A 15,509-nucleotide genomic window follows, 5' to 3' on the forward strand; every position below is an offset into this window, starting at 1 on the left:
AGTCGTCGTCGTATCCTCAAGCTTGGCCTTTGACGAACAGCTGACAGTTGCGGTCATCGCCCTACATTAGTTACCCTACATAACGTTCGGAGTTCGGGCTAAAACTTAAAACATCGAGCTTGGGCAAAACTATGGCATCATCAATGGCAGTTCCCGCACCTCAATCCACTAATTGATGTGGTAAGGTTATACATTCTCTATCGCCAACTTGTAATTGTGTTAATGTTAAATGTTTAAGGCTCCCTAACTAAATGTTATTTTGATAATTTTGAATTGATAACAACCACACCCTAATAGAATCTAGAATTATCAATAACTGCACTTAACTTAATGACTCCGGTTCTTTTCCCCAAAAGAATGGATGAATTAATGTAGACTGCACATTTCTTAATATGAAACCGATTATCATATCATTATTAATGAATTTGACGGCATCAGTTAAAAGTTAATCAAAATCAAAGTGTGCACACTGGGGAAGCTTATTAGGCTTCGGGATTATCTTGGTACTGTGAATTTCTAAATGAAAATGGCGGACTAGGTCGAAATCGATGGATCAAATAATTTTGGGCACTAGACTAGTCTAGAGTCCCAGCCGCCACCTTGCTGTGTGTGGGAGATTAGGTTGCCAGAATGGCGGGAGAGAGAGAGAGAGAGTCTTTTGTTTTATGAGAATGGCTTGATTAATACTTAAAATTGCCTACAAGGCTTTCCCCCTCCCCCGCTTCACTATTAATTATATTTTGTTTATTATATAAACAATTTTGAGGTAGATAATTGCTTTCATTTTGTTGCGCGCATCTTTCACATCATTTGTCATATGAAGCCTTATTTACTTTACAATTATTGTATTATTTAATATTTGAGCACTGGTAAAGGAGAGAGGTCCCTATCGCCATCCTGCTTTGTTTACACAGAGACCGTGTCCAGATGGTTTAAAGTGTTCCAAGGCTAAATATTAACCAATTTTTTTTCTGTACCTGAATTATTTCTAGCAACCAAAAATATAGCCAATTTTATTTTTGGCCGGCTCTATTTCTCTGAACGCTCAAGAATATAAACTTGAATTCTATTTCTCCGAATGGTCGGCTAGCCTCCAGTAGCTGATGGGTTACGGACACGAAGTCGCTAGTGTTTTTTAGGCAGATTGTTGACAAAGACGAATTTTATTAAAAAGTTATGCTATCGCGAATACTCAATGGCACGTTCACTTTTGCACTTCGCGCTGCACTATCAAAGGGAGCTCAGAAGTAAACTTAAATAGCTAAGCCAAAGTCTCAAGATGGGAACAGAGGTTGAAAGACAAGATAGCACAAACTCAAGATAGAACTCTAATAGAGAGTTGGCAATAAATGACAGAGCCCCCAAGCACTGGCAAAAGAAAACCCCAAAAAATCATACACATTCACCATTCACACAGGTACTCTCGCAAATAAAAAAAAAATCTTGAGAACGGAAACCTTTCAGAGAAATAGAGATCAAGCTTATTTTCCACTTCGGTTTTGTTTTTTTAATGTTGCCATTTATCATTTTTAAAGGCAGAGGCTAGGGAGTCAAAGATTTCGGATCATATTGGTCGACCAAAATCTTGGTCTCACTAGCCAAAATCTCTCCTTTACCAATGCCAATAGGATCGTCTATGAATTGTAAAAAGTTTGAAGTAAAAAGATTGAACAAGAATAGTGACAGACACTTTCACTATCACCACAGGGTCAGCTCAGCATTATAAATTATAGAATTTTATAGCATGGAAAACCACATGACTTCAATTCTATTTTGAAAATATTTTCTATTTTCTGTCAATGAAAAAAGAATGCCTTTTAAAATTATTAAGTGAAAAAAATTTGAGGCAGATATAGGGGCTAAGAATGAGACAGTGGATTACAGAATTTTACAAGTATTTTTCAACTCAGTTGCACCTTTTTTTCTTTATCTTCTTTTCCCTTTCCTCCTCCTCCTCTTTCTCTACCACCACCTTTTCCTCCTTCCTCTTCCCTCTTCCTTCTTCTTCTTCTTCTTCTCCTCATTGTAATATGTACATGACACTTTGTTCTTTTTCCAGAAACAGGCTAATTGCAATGCTAACATTAAAACGGGTCTATGTGAGATGAATATTAAATACCGAGATGAGCACATATGAAAGTTTAGGACCAAATTTAGACAATGAGGAAAGTGTTTCTTCTAATAACTCCCAGAAAAATAGGCAATCCCTGACAGGAAGTCTCTGTTCATGTTTTGGATCTTTAACAGCGAAGTGAGTATTATGACAACAATACAACAGATAGCTGTAATAAACTCAAGATTCCTCCTTTGAGATTGTATTTTCTATTAGTTATATCTGCCTTTACCTGGTTCATGCAATCAGCAGGCACTCTTGTTTATTATATTTTTATAATTTTTTTTTGCTTTTGAACTTTTACGTCATGACACAAGGCCAAAGGGCTAGAGCTCATATGGTCGCAAAATTGTGATATTGAGAAGTTTTGAAGGTGTAGATAGTGCATTAATCTCTTCGGTTGTCTTGGTGTTTTATCATATTACCATTTTTATTTTTTATAATGTTGCTTTGTTGTTTGGTTCCTTTTTCTTTTGTTTTGCTTTGGTTTTTTTTTGTGTGTGTCTCATTAATTAATTGATTTTTTTTTATTTTTTTCTTTTAATAATCAAAGATTTAGCCAAGATATTACTTGTATATTTTTTCCTTTACTTCAATCAGTTTATTTCGAAATTTAACCCACTAATTGTTCAAACACAATTTTATCTTATATTTATCATAGACGAGATATATCTCAAACTACATAGGACAAGTGTATGTTAATTAAATTTTACATTTTTTAAATGATAGCTTTAGCTGATGATATCACTCTGGTTGCTAAAACTTATCCTTTATTCATACATGATCGTGGTTATTCTCACTTATTCTTTAAGCTATATTTTGGCAGTGCTTCATGCGGCAAATGCATTGGTCAGTCTTTTCTGGAGATAAGCCCTAAAGAAAAAATTTCTATGAATCTGAATAAATGGAATCGTATTCATTAATTTAATTATTTTTACTGCAGTCTCCATTTCACAAATAAATATATTTGTCACAGGGATGTTCTCAAAAACCTGCTTCTCGGTCAAGGACTGTCTATATTGTTGAGTGGTACTGGAGTGGTTACAGGATTGTTACAAGAACAAGATGTCAGTATTCCCACAGGTCAGCAATAGAAAGTTACTGTAGAATAAAGGAAGTTGACATTACTCTGTTTTGTGTGGTTAGCAGAAATATCATTTTATTGAGGTGCGTACCATCAATATAGAGCTATGGAAACATGAAGTCAGTCCACAGTCTATTTTGATGTATAATGAACATAACATTAGCTTAGTAATGTCGGGTTTAAAAGCTTGTTTGTTGCTAACTAATTCTGCCAGATTTAGAATAGACTGAGCTATCTTCTTATATAAGATGAACAAAGGAAAAAATGGCTTTGTGGTCTTGTAGTTTGACACTCTCCTTTGGACAAGTAGATCCCTGGTTGTCGACGGCACAAAGTTGTATCTTGTAGAAGACTCTTTTTTCACATTTTCTCACCACCCTCATGTGTAAAATTAGTACCAAGTCGATAACAACATTGCATATGTTAAAGAAACAGCACTTCAGAGGCATCACGTCTTATCCTACATTTTAAGCATCACTGTTAGCTTATGACCTCTAGTAAAGCACCTTGAGATATTGCTCAATATTAAAAAGAAGATAGAAATTGATGTTTCAAGATACACAATATTGAGCTTAAAGTATGGATAATGAGTATAAATAATTTTTAAGTCACTGACTAATTGATGTCCATCTAGACTAATGACTTTTTATTTATGTTAATTTTTATTGCAGTTTTATTATCTGAACCCTTATTTTTAATACAGATTCTTTACAGGACTGAGTGATTGCATGTATAGGTTAATACAACATATCATCAACATTGATTTATCTGTATAAATAGTAATGAAGTCATAATCATTTTTTTTTTCATTCATATAGCACAGAATTTTCTCCTTTACTGCATCCTCTGCTTGACCTTTACCACTTATTTGGCATATAAGGATGGGGCCAGACCAATAACGACCATCCTATACTACGATGGTTGGAAATATGCACTACTGTCTCTTATTGATGTCGAGGCTAACTTTCTCATTGTTAAAGCATATGCTTATACCACAGTCACTAGTGTGCAGGTTGTTTCCTTTGTTTTGCTATAAGAATGAATGTTGAATTAACAAATAATAATTAAAAGATCCTAAAACTATAATAATAATAATAATAATAATAATAATAATAATAATAATAATAATAATAATAATAATAATGATATATACTTTATTCATCCAAAGAAAATGGAAATTCGTTTACATACGTGACATGCATAAAATGTATAAACACAAAGTTGAGAATCTATGGCGATAATGTATACATATATATATATATATGCAAATGCACAAAAATGTAAAAAATATACAACCAAGAACCAATAACGACACTTTATATATTAATTTGATAAATTGAGATAGGCCATACCTCTGGACTGTAGTCTGAACTTGTGTGTGTATATTTAAAAAATAGTATTTAATTAGATAAATAGATTAAAATTAAATAGATCGAGCATGTCAATTTTACCATTCAGTTGATCTTTTTGAGAAGTAATACTTTCTATCATGGAAAATAATTTGAATTTATATTTTAACATGTCTTATTGTTATTATTATTAAATTGCTGACTAGATAACCGCATGCATACACAAACTAATACACACAAAGAATCAGCAGAAAGTCAGTATAATATATCTCCTGTGCTCCTCCAGGTGCTGGACTGTTTCAGTATAGCTACTGTTTTGGTGCTGTCAAGACTCTTTCTACACATTAAATACAGACCAGTACATTACTTGGGGGTTTTTATAAGCGTAATTGGTCTGGGAGGACTCATCGCAGCAGATGTCATCAGTGGAAAGAATGATGATGATGGTAACTTGCACGTAAATTTATTTTACTAATTTAGGCATAGTTTCTGCAATTAAATTTTACTTTCGTAGGTGATGCAAAAACACATGCAAAAAGTTCACCACATCAGAAAAAAATCTAGATTAGATGAATTTTTTAAAGTCAACTGATTGATGCAACATAACTTAGTTATGGCTTTGTGATGTTTATTTTTTCTAGTTTCAAGTATAATTTATAGAGGGGCTTTGTGGTCTTGTGGTATAACACTCACCTTTGGAGTGGAAGGTTTGTCGTTCAAGTCCGCTTTAAGTGGCACATTCTTGAGGCCTTGCAAAAAGGTTCTTTTACTCACATTTTCTCACTGTACTCAGGTGTAAAATGACTACTTGGCCATTAACAGCATTGTCTCTGTGGTAAAAAAAAACTGTAATATCGCCTAACAAGCGTCATGTCTCGTTCGATGTGTTAAGTGTTGCACTTGGCTAGGGACCCCTTGTAAAACACTTTGAGCTTGTTTAGTGGATATATTGTGAATATAAAAGCTCATGTTTTGTTGGGTTTTTTTTTCTTCAGCATTTGCAATTTGTGATCGACTGTCTCAAAACTGTATTATGTCGGAGTGAACCAGATTTTAAAGAAAAATTAAGTGAAACGAGTTAGAATTACAATATTCAAAATGTGATTATTTTTAGAAATTATGTTCAATCTTCTTAATGGGGCTTGTAAATGCAAGCAAAATTTAATTATTTGGACCACACAGTCAACTCCCAGTATTTTGTTTGTCCCGATATAATACCGTATTGAGGAGTGGATCACATTTATCACCCAGACCTTTCTTTCTCTCTCTCTCTCTCTCTTTCTCTCTCTCTCTCTCTCTCTCTCTCTCTCTCTCTCTCTCTCTCTCTCTCTCTCTCTATCTCTCTCTCTCTCTCTCTCTCTCTCTCTCTCTTTCCACGTCTCTTTTCTATTTTTGGCTTTTATTTACAACCAATCCTAAGAAAGTCTGTTTCTCTATTGATTTAAACCTCATAGCAATCTGACTGTTCATTGATCTATCTCTATTCTGGCCATTGTGATGTAAGTCTTGTTAGAATTTAGATTCCTTTTAATACTTCATTTATTTATATATCTATTATTTGGTGGTGAGATGGCAGAGTGGATAAGGCATTGCACAATATTTTCAGGTGGACATGAACACTTTAAAGAGGTGACATAATGAAAATGGATCAATGAATATGAACATTTGTTGAGCGAGTATTGTTAAATCTTTAATTACTACATCAGAGGTGGCATTCAGGAAAAAGAAGAAAAGACCTGGATTCCAGCAATCTCGGCTTTTTGTTTTTATTCCTTGAGCAAGAAAATTAGCCGCTATTGCTCACTTTGAAGCATTGCGCTGAGAGTAAGGTCCAGTTTATTAAAGGTCTTTTCTTGAGATAGATCCAAAAGAAAAAATTTCCCGTAGGATGAATGAAGGGAGTTTTATTCATTTATTTATATTTACCGTGGTCTCCGTTTATAAGCACTCTGGCAACAAACATGCTTGGGGTGCGAATATAATTTTTACTGTATGAATTTACCCCTTTATAAGCATGCTGAATTTTATTTAAACATTTCTAAAACAAAATAGATAAATTACTAAATACCATCCTTTTTTTTTTAATACAAAAGATTGATGACCAGGGTTTACAGAAACCATCAAAATATTTCACGTCTAACAATTGGTTCACACCTCACTATTCCAGGATTACTAAAGCTTCTTTACCCCTCGTCCTACACCTACAACAAAATGCTGTCGCATATTGTGGCAGAATAAAAAGTGTTTGTTTACCGTTAGAAAAAAAAAATCAGGAAGAAATAAACTATTGGAAATTACTTTTATTGGGCCAATATCAATTTCAAGCCTTCAAACAATTAAGTATAAATTATAAACATCAAGGAAAATGTTATTTTTACTGTATTTTGAGCTTTGAACAAAGACAACAAAAACTTCTAATCTGCTTGTAAGCACTGTCTGCTTGATTTTCGAGGATTGTGCTTTAAAATGGAACCACAGTATTATTTTGGTGCAAATGTAATGCTTTGTTTTGTTTTTAAAATTTGATTTCCAAAGGATCAAGCACAGTGAAAGGTGATCTACTCGTGATAGCAGGTGCTACCTTGTATGGTGTCAGTAATGTGGGAATAGAGTTTTTTGTCAAAAACTACAACAAGTCTGAACTTCTTGGTATGATAGGACTGTTTGGAAGTATGGTGTCCGGTTGTCAAGTGTAAGTATTCTTTTTGATATAGCCATTATATAAAGTAGTCCATGGACTCAAGAGTTATTTCCAGTTTCTATGGCATTAAACGGACAATAACAATTGCTTGCTGCCTTTGGATAGGATGCTGAACTGCACACGAGATCGATCCCATTCCCTTTTCGTGAGAAATGAGAACTCTACCAACTGAGATATCAGCAACCCCATATCGCCATTGATTTGAATCTAATCCCTAATTGCAAATTTTGTCACAAGTAATATCTTAGAAGCATCTGAATTGTGGTGTAGTTGTTATGAAGCAGGGACTTGTATAAGTTGCATGTTATGAGTGATGCAGTTAGTGGTTTAGTGTAAGCACAACCAATTCACTTTAATCACAAGATAGTGTCTTAAAGTTTGAATGAAATTCAGAATTTAGTTTTCCCCTTTCTCTTCGTTTTATTATATATATATTGTTCTTCATCATCTCTTTCAGAATTTTGCTGGAATCAGACAAGATATCCAAAGTGGATTTTTCATCCTATAAAGTTTGTAAGATCTTCTTTTGATTTTCTGAGATAATTAACATGATTGAAATTAAAATTTTATTGTCGTTCTTTTGTTAAATCATTTCTGTTGCAAGTCTTCACTAATGCTGCCTCTTAACCTGATGAATTATATTTTTTAACTCTCTTGTGTTCACATGAATGGAAATATTTGTTCAGTTGTTATTCATGTTTAAGGAGATAGAGTTAAAATTTTAAAGAGAGTTTACTGAAAGTCTCACCAACCTTTTTACATCAAAGACCACTGTATTTTACCGGAATGAATACTACTTTGTCTTGTTTTATTTTGTTTTTTTAAGGGATTTTTATCTTCCAAATTATACATCCATGTAAACATCGATTCTTTTCTTTAAAAAAAAACAAACTTTGAAACGGTGTATTTTAGAATTAATGTAATTTAAAACTCAATCATATTTTAGATTTGCCCCTCCTTGGTTTTGTACTCTTCATGTTCTTGATCTACACCGGCATGGCTTATGTCATTGGAGAGACAAGTGCCACCCTAACCAACATCTCAATCTTGTCAGCTGATTTCTACTCTCTTATTGTGGGACTGGTCATCTTCAAATATTCAGTATGTATTGAATTTTATAATCGGAGATACCAACTATTATGAAAATTATAAACTTTCTCTGCAGGAAAGGTGCCAGTACAAATATTTCCAAAAATTATGTATTTTTGGTGAGCCAATCTTTTCCTTGTACTTATACATTGTCACGACACTGTGAGTGGTGATCAGTTTTACTCATGAAATGGGAACTGTACCGGATTACACTTTCTTTTTCTTTTTTTTGTTGTTGTTGTAAATCACACATTTTTTCTTCCACTCCCAAATAACACATTTTTTCCCCACCCAAATTATACATTTTTCCTTCCAAATTACACATTTCTGATTCTTGAGGTTGGTATCTTTGAATAATTACTAATAAATCTAAAAAGAAATGCCAATGTTTGTAATTTTCATTGGCTCTTTTATTGTTTTACTGACTCAGTACTGAAAAGTACATATGTACATTACCAAGAAAAAAAAAAAATTATGGGTACATCGTGATAGTTTGTATTGCATTAAAAATATTTCACTATATCTCAGGAGCTTGAACCAAGCAGGTTGTTGCATATACAAAAACTATTTGGGGAAAATGAGTAAAGATGACTATCAACATAAGATTGAGGAATGTTTAAAATTTGCTACCTCGACTGCCTAGTTTGCAGTTTACTTGATTTCATTAGCACTAGCCCTCTGCTATTCATCAGCCGAATTTGCCTCACCAGACTGGGCAAGATCCTGCTGTGCCAAATAGATTGACCCTGAGCTACATAACACCTGTCGGATCATTACTGGTAACTTGAACCCAACTGCAGTTCCAGTCCTCCATCAGCTAGCTGGCAGGCATTGCCCCTCCTCGCATTCGAAGAGCCACTACTTCCAAGGCCTAGAAACATAAACGGGAAATGGACCCAAGGCACCCCCTCCATGAGCACAGCCCAACGACAAGTAGACTGAAGTCGAGAAAGAGCTTCAAGATGGAAGAAAGCATCAACCCTGACCATGCAGCTGCATACAGGCTTTCCACATGGAGGGATTGGGACAACCATGCAAATGGAGCCATTGGAGAACTGCCCTATGGAACTGAGCTCCCCGGGAATGAATGGGTTACTGAATAGAGAACAGGCAAAACTTGGGAGAACAGCTGGAGCATGAAAAAGTGGGGGCTGACTGAGACTAGCTTGAGTACATGTGGATGCCCAGAGCAGAAGATGAAGCACATCCTTAGAGAATGCCAGGATGGGCCCAGCTGCACTGATCATGACCCCTGTTGCTGTGGAGTGGGTTCTGTGTTGGAGTGACAAGCTATAATGATGATTCGTTATTTCTTGACTGATATTTCCATAAGACCATAGCATCCTTTATACAGTGTTGCTATTTCAGCACTAGGGCTGGTTGAATGAAGTGTTAATTGTTACATATATGCGTGTCTGTTTGGCCAATTATGAATGAATAGAAATTGTTACGCGTCTCATTGCATTCGTCCTGGGTGGGGTTCCTGGCCTCCCATGGTGGGTATGGAGGTACATACAGTGTCTTCTATTCCCATGTTTCTTTGTCTTGGAATGAGATTACTTGGTTTTGTTCAGGCCCTGGCCGGATACCTAGCTGGGAGGGAAACAATCAAATGTATAGTTAGAGTTTTAGGAGATTATATTTTTTCCTTGCAAATCATCTCTCTATTATGCACTGTATTGTTTTGTTTACTTATTATATATGATTTGTAAACATTTGAGTGTATCTCTCTTAGTTGAGACCTGTGCTTGTGTCTGGATGAGACTTTTAGGTGATCTCTTGATGGTGTGCTCTTGGAATCTACATCTATTTTCTATTTGAACCAATTCCCCTTCGTCTCACCTTTTCTTGGGTGCTTTTATCATAATTCTAGAACTTTTTACTGTCCCATTTTCTTCCTTTTTACTGGCGCTGATATGACCTTATGTGTTGCAAGCGCTGTAAAACCCTTAAAAACAACATTGCATTCGTCTGCATTGTTTTTATTTTATATATTTGGTTTTTATTATGTGGACCCCAGACTGAATAACCACAGTCTAATTTTGGTTTAACGAGGGTTTTATTGCATTTGAAAAAAGCATTGGGATGGAATTTGAAAAAAAAAAAGAATTAAAAAAGATAATTATGGCAGGACAAGAATAGTTGAGGGAAGCAGAGGCATGATATAACCATGAAAAAGATGGCTTCAGGAGGTGGCCTACTATACTTGGGAGACAATGACAGTACTTGGTCTAAAGGCCAGTAAGAAAAGGATGGGTTCCGAAAATGGCCAACTTGACTTTGGAGACAGTGACAGAACTTGGTCAAAAGGCCAGTGTGAAAGAGAAGTTCAGGACATGCATGTGCAAAATTATGTCTGTTAAGGATATATATATATATATATATATATATATATATATATATATATATATATATATAGAGAGAGAGGAGAGAGAGAGAGAGAGAGAGAGAGAGAGAGAGGAGAGAGAGAGAGAAGGAGAGAGGCAGAGAAGAGGAGAGAGAACCAGAAGGATAACGGTCAACTGGGGAGATTGTGACAGAATTTGGTCGAAAGGTCCGTAGACCTGGGAGGGATTCCTGACCTTCCAAAGTGGGCAGGATGGTACTTCCTATGTCCTCTATCCCTATATCTATTTTCCAGCATGCTAATTATCTATGTTTGTGGATGAGATTACTTGGTTTTGTCTTGGCCTTGGCCGGATACCCTAGCTGGGAGGGAAACAGTCACAGCAAATGTATAGTAAAGGTTTTGGGAGAGCATATTTTTTGTATTGTTATGCACTATAATTTTTTGTTTACATATTATATATGATTTGTAAACATTTGAGTGTGTTCCTCTTAGTAGGGACATGTGCTTTTGCAGGATAAGACATATAGGTGATCTCAAGCTAAGTACACTGAAGACATTCTTCACGTGCAAGGTTATTTTGTAAAGGGTACACCAGGAGTGTGTGTGTGTGTTTAAGAGAGAGAGAGAGGGGTGCTTTTAATGAACAGATTTAATGGTTTGGACTATGTTCATGCACTTCATATTGCCACATTCAGATAAACATATTTTTTAATCTTTTTTTTTTTTTTCTATCTGCAGTTCCACTTTTTATATTTTATTGCATTTGTGGTCGTCATCATTGGTGTTGCCATCTACAGCACTCGTCCCACTGACAGAGTTTCTTCCTCAGAGGTTTCCTCTTCCAAGTGAACCCAAATATATATGTTTCATAATGCTGTCATAATATTCATTCAATTTTTAAAAAATACTCTTTATAAATATTTATATATATAATATTATATATATATATATATATATATATATATATATTATTATATTTTTATTTTTTTTTTTTTTTTTTTTTTTAAAAAGACCCTAAAATTTTTAATGAAATCCAACCGTTTTATTTGGGAGATATTTCTACATTTTACCATTTCTATTTCAAATAAGAAATATAATTCCTTTTATTATATTTGCAAGATTTTCTTGTGAAATAATTTAAATCTTTATATTTCATGTTTAAATTCATTTGAATAATATTTTACATTATATAAGATATCAATTTTCTATATTACGTTTGCAAAATCTTGTTAGTACTCTTGACCAAATATTCTGCCTAATATTTATGATGTCTTTCATATTGAATCACTTAATGTATTAATATATTACGGCATTTGGTGTCGTCATACAAATTATGACAAAAATAGTTTAATTAACTAAAGTTGATTGGATTATTGTTCAAATATTGAGTGTCTACTATAGTTTTTTTTATTATTAGTTCGGGTCATTTGTTAATAGTATAGCAGCCTCAAGACAATCTGATTAGAACCATGAGAAATGAAGTCTGGATTTAATGTATAATTAGTGAAAAGCCTTTATCGACATTTTTGTGATAACGTTTCTCAAACAAAGTGCAGTTTGTGAAATGTAAAAGAAACCATTCCCTTGATTATTAGAGTGCCTCTTTCCTTTCAGTCTTCCTAGCACTTGGGTAATGCAAGATACATCTACTTATAATATCTATGTAAATGTCTTGTAGTCTTTCTTCTTTTATCTGAAGTGACTAGCAAGGAAGTATGTGATTGCGCTTTAAGAGAAAGACAATGAAACCTCCTTGGCTGTAAATTCAGAAAAGGCAGCATTTATTAAGAATAGGGGAAAATTGACGGAAATAAAGCAGAGGTGGACAGGATCTGTAATTGATCTCAGCATGTTAATCAAAGAGATAAATGGAGCAAACTTTGACTTTTTGAGATGCTCTACGGACAGGGAGATCTTAAGAGCCATGATTACCTTTTTCTGCTACAAACCCAGCACCATTTGATGATGACTGATGGTTGTCTACTTCAGCATCATACTCCGAGTATGTTAGGCAAACTGAACAAAATCCTTTTTTCCGACTCCTCACCAGTAGTAAATGGGACATAATGTCTGTTAGATTGTGCAAAAACCACGTTGCAATTAACTGTCATTAAAGAATTGGGATAAACTCAGCTCCGTTAGCTTCACTGATTTAAATAAAGAACTCCTATGAAACATAGGATATTCGAATTAAGAAGGCTGTAAACTTACTGAAAACAGTACTATATTGAACACTGATGAAGATTTTGATTCTGCAACTCACAACCAAAGAGACAAGGGTGCTTGAATGTCAATTTATTACATATATGAATAGTTAACATTTTCAATTTTCATTGTGTTGTTTATGGGTTGATTTACAAATCGAACAAAAAACTGGCATTCAGCATTCCACTGTCCTATAATACATTTCCTTTAATTAATTTTTTTTTTTACGATATGTTATTTCCAGGGTATGATATGTAAACTATTTAATCAGAAAAAATATAATTTAGTGGAATCAGAAGTGAATTACTAAACAAACCACATATATTCTGAATTGGGATTGTTTTTTCATTTATTTCAGTCTGTTATTTTACATTGCATTTTTTAAACATCGACTTATCTGTGTATTTCTCAATGCATCAAGGGCACTATTGTTGCACTTAAATGTATGATGTATATTATTAGGTTGTTCAATATATATTGCCTCTTTCTGGATTTTTCTGAATTTATGCACATGGCACTTAATTTGGTATAGTTGAAATCGGCATGCAATTGACATCATTGTTGCCAAATAACAGCTTTCTACTTCTTAACATATTTCTTAACATATTTGAATATTCAATGTAACTGTAAATCTGGTTTTATTCATACATTGTGAAAATGAATGCAAATGTTATATCTGATCGGATAAAGGAAAGGGCAGTCATTGAATTCTTAATGGTTGAGGGATAATGTCTTGTGGATACTCATAAATGACTATGCAGTTTACGATGATGTCACAGGTCACCCCAGCAATGTGAGAAGGGGTGTCAAACGTTTAAAGAGAAAAAAAAAAACAATAGACAGAAATGAGCAAAAAATGTGGAAAATCAATGTCATGTTGATGAATTGATCAGAGGAAATAAGCGCAACTCATACTGGTAGGAAGAAATTTGACCAACAGTTGGTAGTTCTGTGGGCAGCATAAACCACATCTTCAATAACTTAAGGTATTTCAAGGTGAGTGCCTGATTGGTTCCACAAATGCTCACAGAAGAAATGGAACAGAAAAGAAAAGATATTTGTATAAAGAATTTTTGAGGCAGTATCAAGGAGAAGGTGAAGATTTTTTTAAAAGACTAAATCATGACAGGTGATTAAACCAGGGTACATCACCATGAGCCAGAGATGAAATTCAATCAAAAGAGTACAAATAATTAGTTTCACCTCCCTCCCAAGGAAGTCAAACTGGCAATATCTGCTGGAAACATTTTCATGCTGTCTTCTAGGATTTTGATGGCATAATTCACACCAAAGCTTGTCAACATCAATTCAGATCATTGTTTAGACACTGAAAAATATTAATACAACGTATATAAAGGGTTAGGCCTCATATCGCAACCATCCATCATGACAGAGAGTGCCACACAGAAGCGTAGAAACCCAAAATGCACTTGAAAGATCATATTACAATTGAGTTTTGAAGCAGCCCATTATGGTCCCGATCTTGCTTCTAGTATTTTTTTTTCTATTTCTAAGACTTAAAGAACACCTTGATGGGGGGGGGGGGGGGGGGGGGGGGGGGGGAAGGATCATAATGCTGGTGATGATGGAATCCGTTCAGCAGTGGCTTCTTGGCTCAGAGTAAAGTCCTTGGATTTCTTTGCTGAGGGGATGTGACACCTACCTAAGCGGTGGTGCATGTACATGGACGTGATTTTAAAATGAATAAATCCTTGTAAAGTTGATATCCTGAACTTTCATTTGCTATATTATGATATGTGAAGTTACTACCTTTCAATGTTCAGAAATTTCAAAAGAGCCAAAATATAATGAACAACCTAATATTTGGTTTTCAGATAATAATGAGGTGTACGAAAAGCATTCAAACTTTCTTGTCCAGCCTTTCAAAATTGGAATTTTTTATTTTGAAAACCTCATTGTTAAAGAATTTTAGTTTCTTACTTTTCACACCTTCTGTCGAATAGAGTATGAACTCTTTAAAAAGTTAGCAACAGAAGAGAATTCTTGTATTTATCAACTATACCTCTGCAAGTTGATATCATTTATGACATTTTCAGATATTCTTTCTCTATGCCATGTTATGTCATTTATTTAAAAGCCCAGCCATTTAATGATTTTATATCTAGTCTACTTATAAAGCAAAAGGTTTTGTTTTATTTTATTTTATTAATTTATTTTTATTGTTTTTATTTTTTAGTAGTTTGATTTTTCATAGATACCTTCACTCATACGCATTGTTATTTATTTTACTTATCTCATTCATGAGGAACTTTTTATATATTTGTACAAAATTGAGATTTCATTTATACCGAGATTTAAAACCGATACAGTATATATTTTTAAACAGTGTTCTCCCCTAGAAATTCTTCACACATAAGAAGTCGAATTTATATTTAGTCAAGAAAAACAGACTATACAAATCAAAAAATGCTTTTTAAAAAAAAAAATATTTTGAATGTAAAGTGGTTTAGAAATGCATTATTTTTAAAACAAATGTTTTGAATTGCTTTGCACTGTGTAATCTCCAGAAATTATAGATAGGTTCATAGTCATAGCCCTTACTTTAAATGTTAAATGATTTCCAAAAATGGAAAAGTGCCTCAAATGAATTGTATAAA

The 15,509-nt window shown here is 34.0% G+C and overlaps 1 protein-coding gene across 2 annotated transcripts; it reads left to right on the plus strand.

The window, feature by feature from the left end:
- The first annotated feature begins 7 nt into the window (after positions 1-7).
- LOC144968560 (solute carrier family 35 member F2-like) lies at positions 8-11,580 on the plus strand. 2 transcript variants are annotated; one of them, XM_078907035.1, is made up of 9 exons: positions 8-180; positions 2,060-2,251; positions 3,090-3,196; positions 4,016-4,209; positions 4,833-4,992; positions 7,082-7,238; positions 7,705-7,760; positions 8,194-8,348; positions 11,425-11,580. In XM_078907035.1, exons 2-9 carry the CDS (start codon positions 2,124-2,126, stop codon positions 11,533-11,535), a joined length of 1,068 nt encoding a protein of 355 aa, XP_078763161.1. In that variant the 5' UTR covers positions 8-180; positions 2,060-2,123; the 3' UTR covers positions 11,536-11,580. The 2 variants fall into 2 exon arrangements, with proteins under 2 accessions (XP_078763161.1, XP_078763162.1); XM_078907036.1 differs by having other exon boundaries at positions 2,066-2,251.
- Positions 11,581-15,509: the final 3,929 nt, after the last annotated feature.

This window comes from Berghia stephanieae, chromosome 3 (genome assembly GCF_034508935.2).
Source record: "Berghia stephanieae isolate SIO BIC M18660-M18661 chromosome 3, UCSD_Bste_1.3, whole genome shotgun sequence".
Classification (NCBI taxonomy): domain Eukaryota; kingdom Metazoa; phylum Mollusca; class Gastropoda; order Nudibranchia; family Aeolidiidae; genus Berghia; species Berghia stephanieae.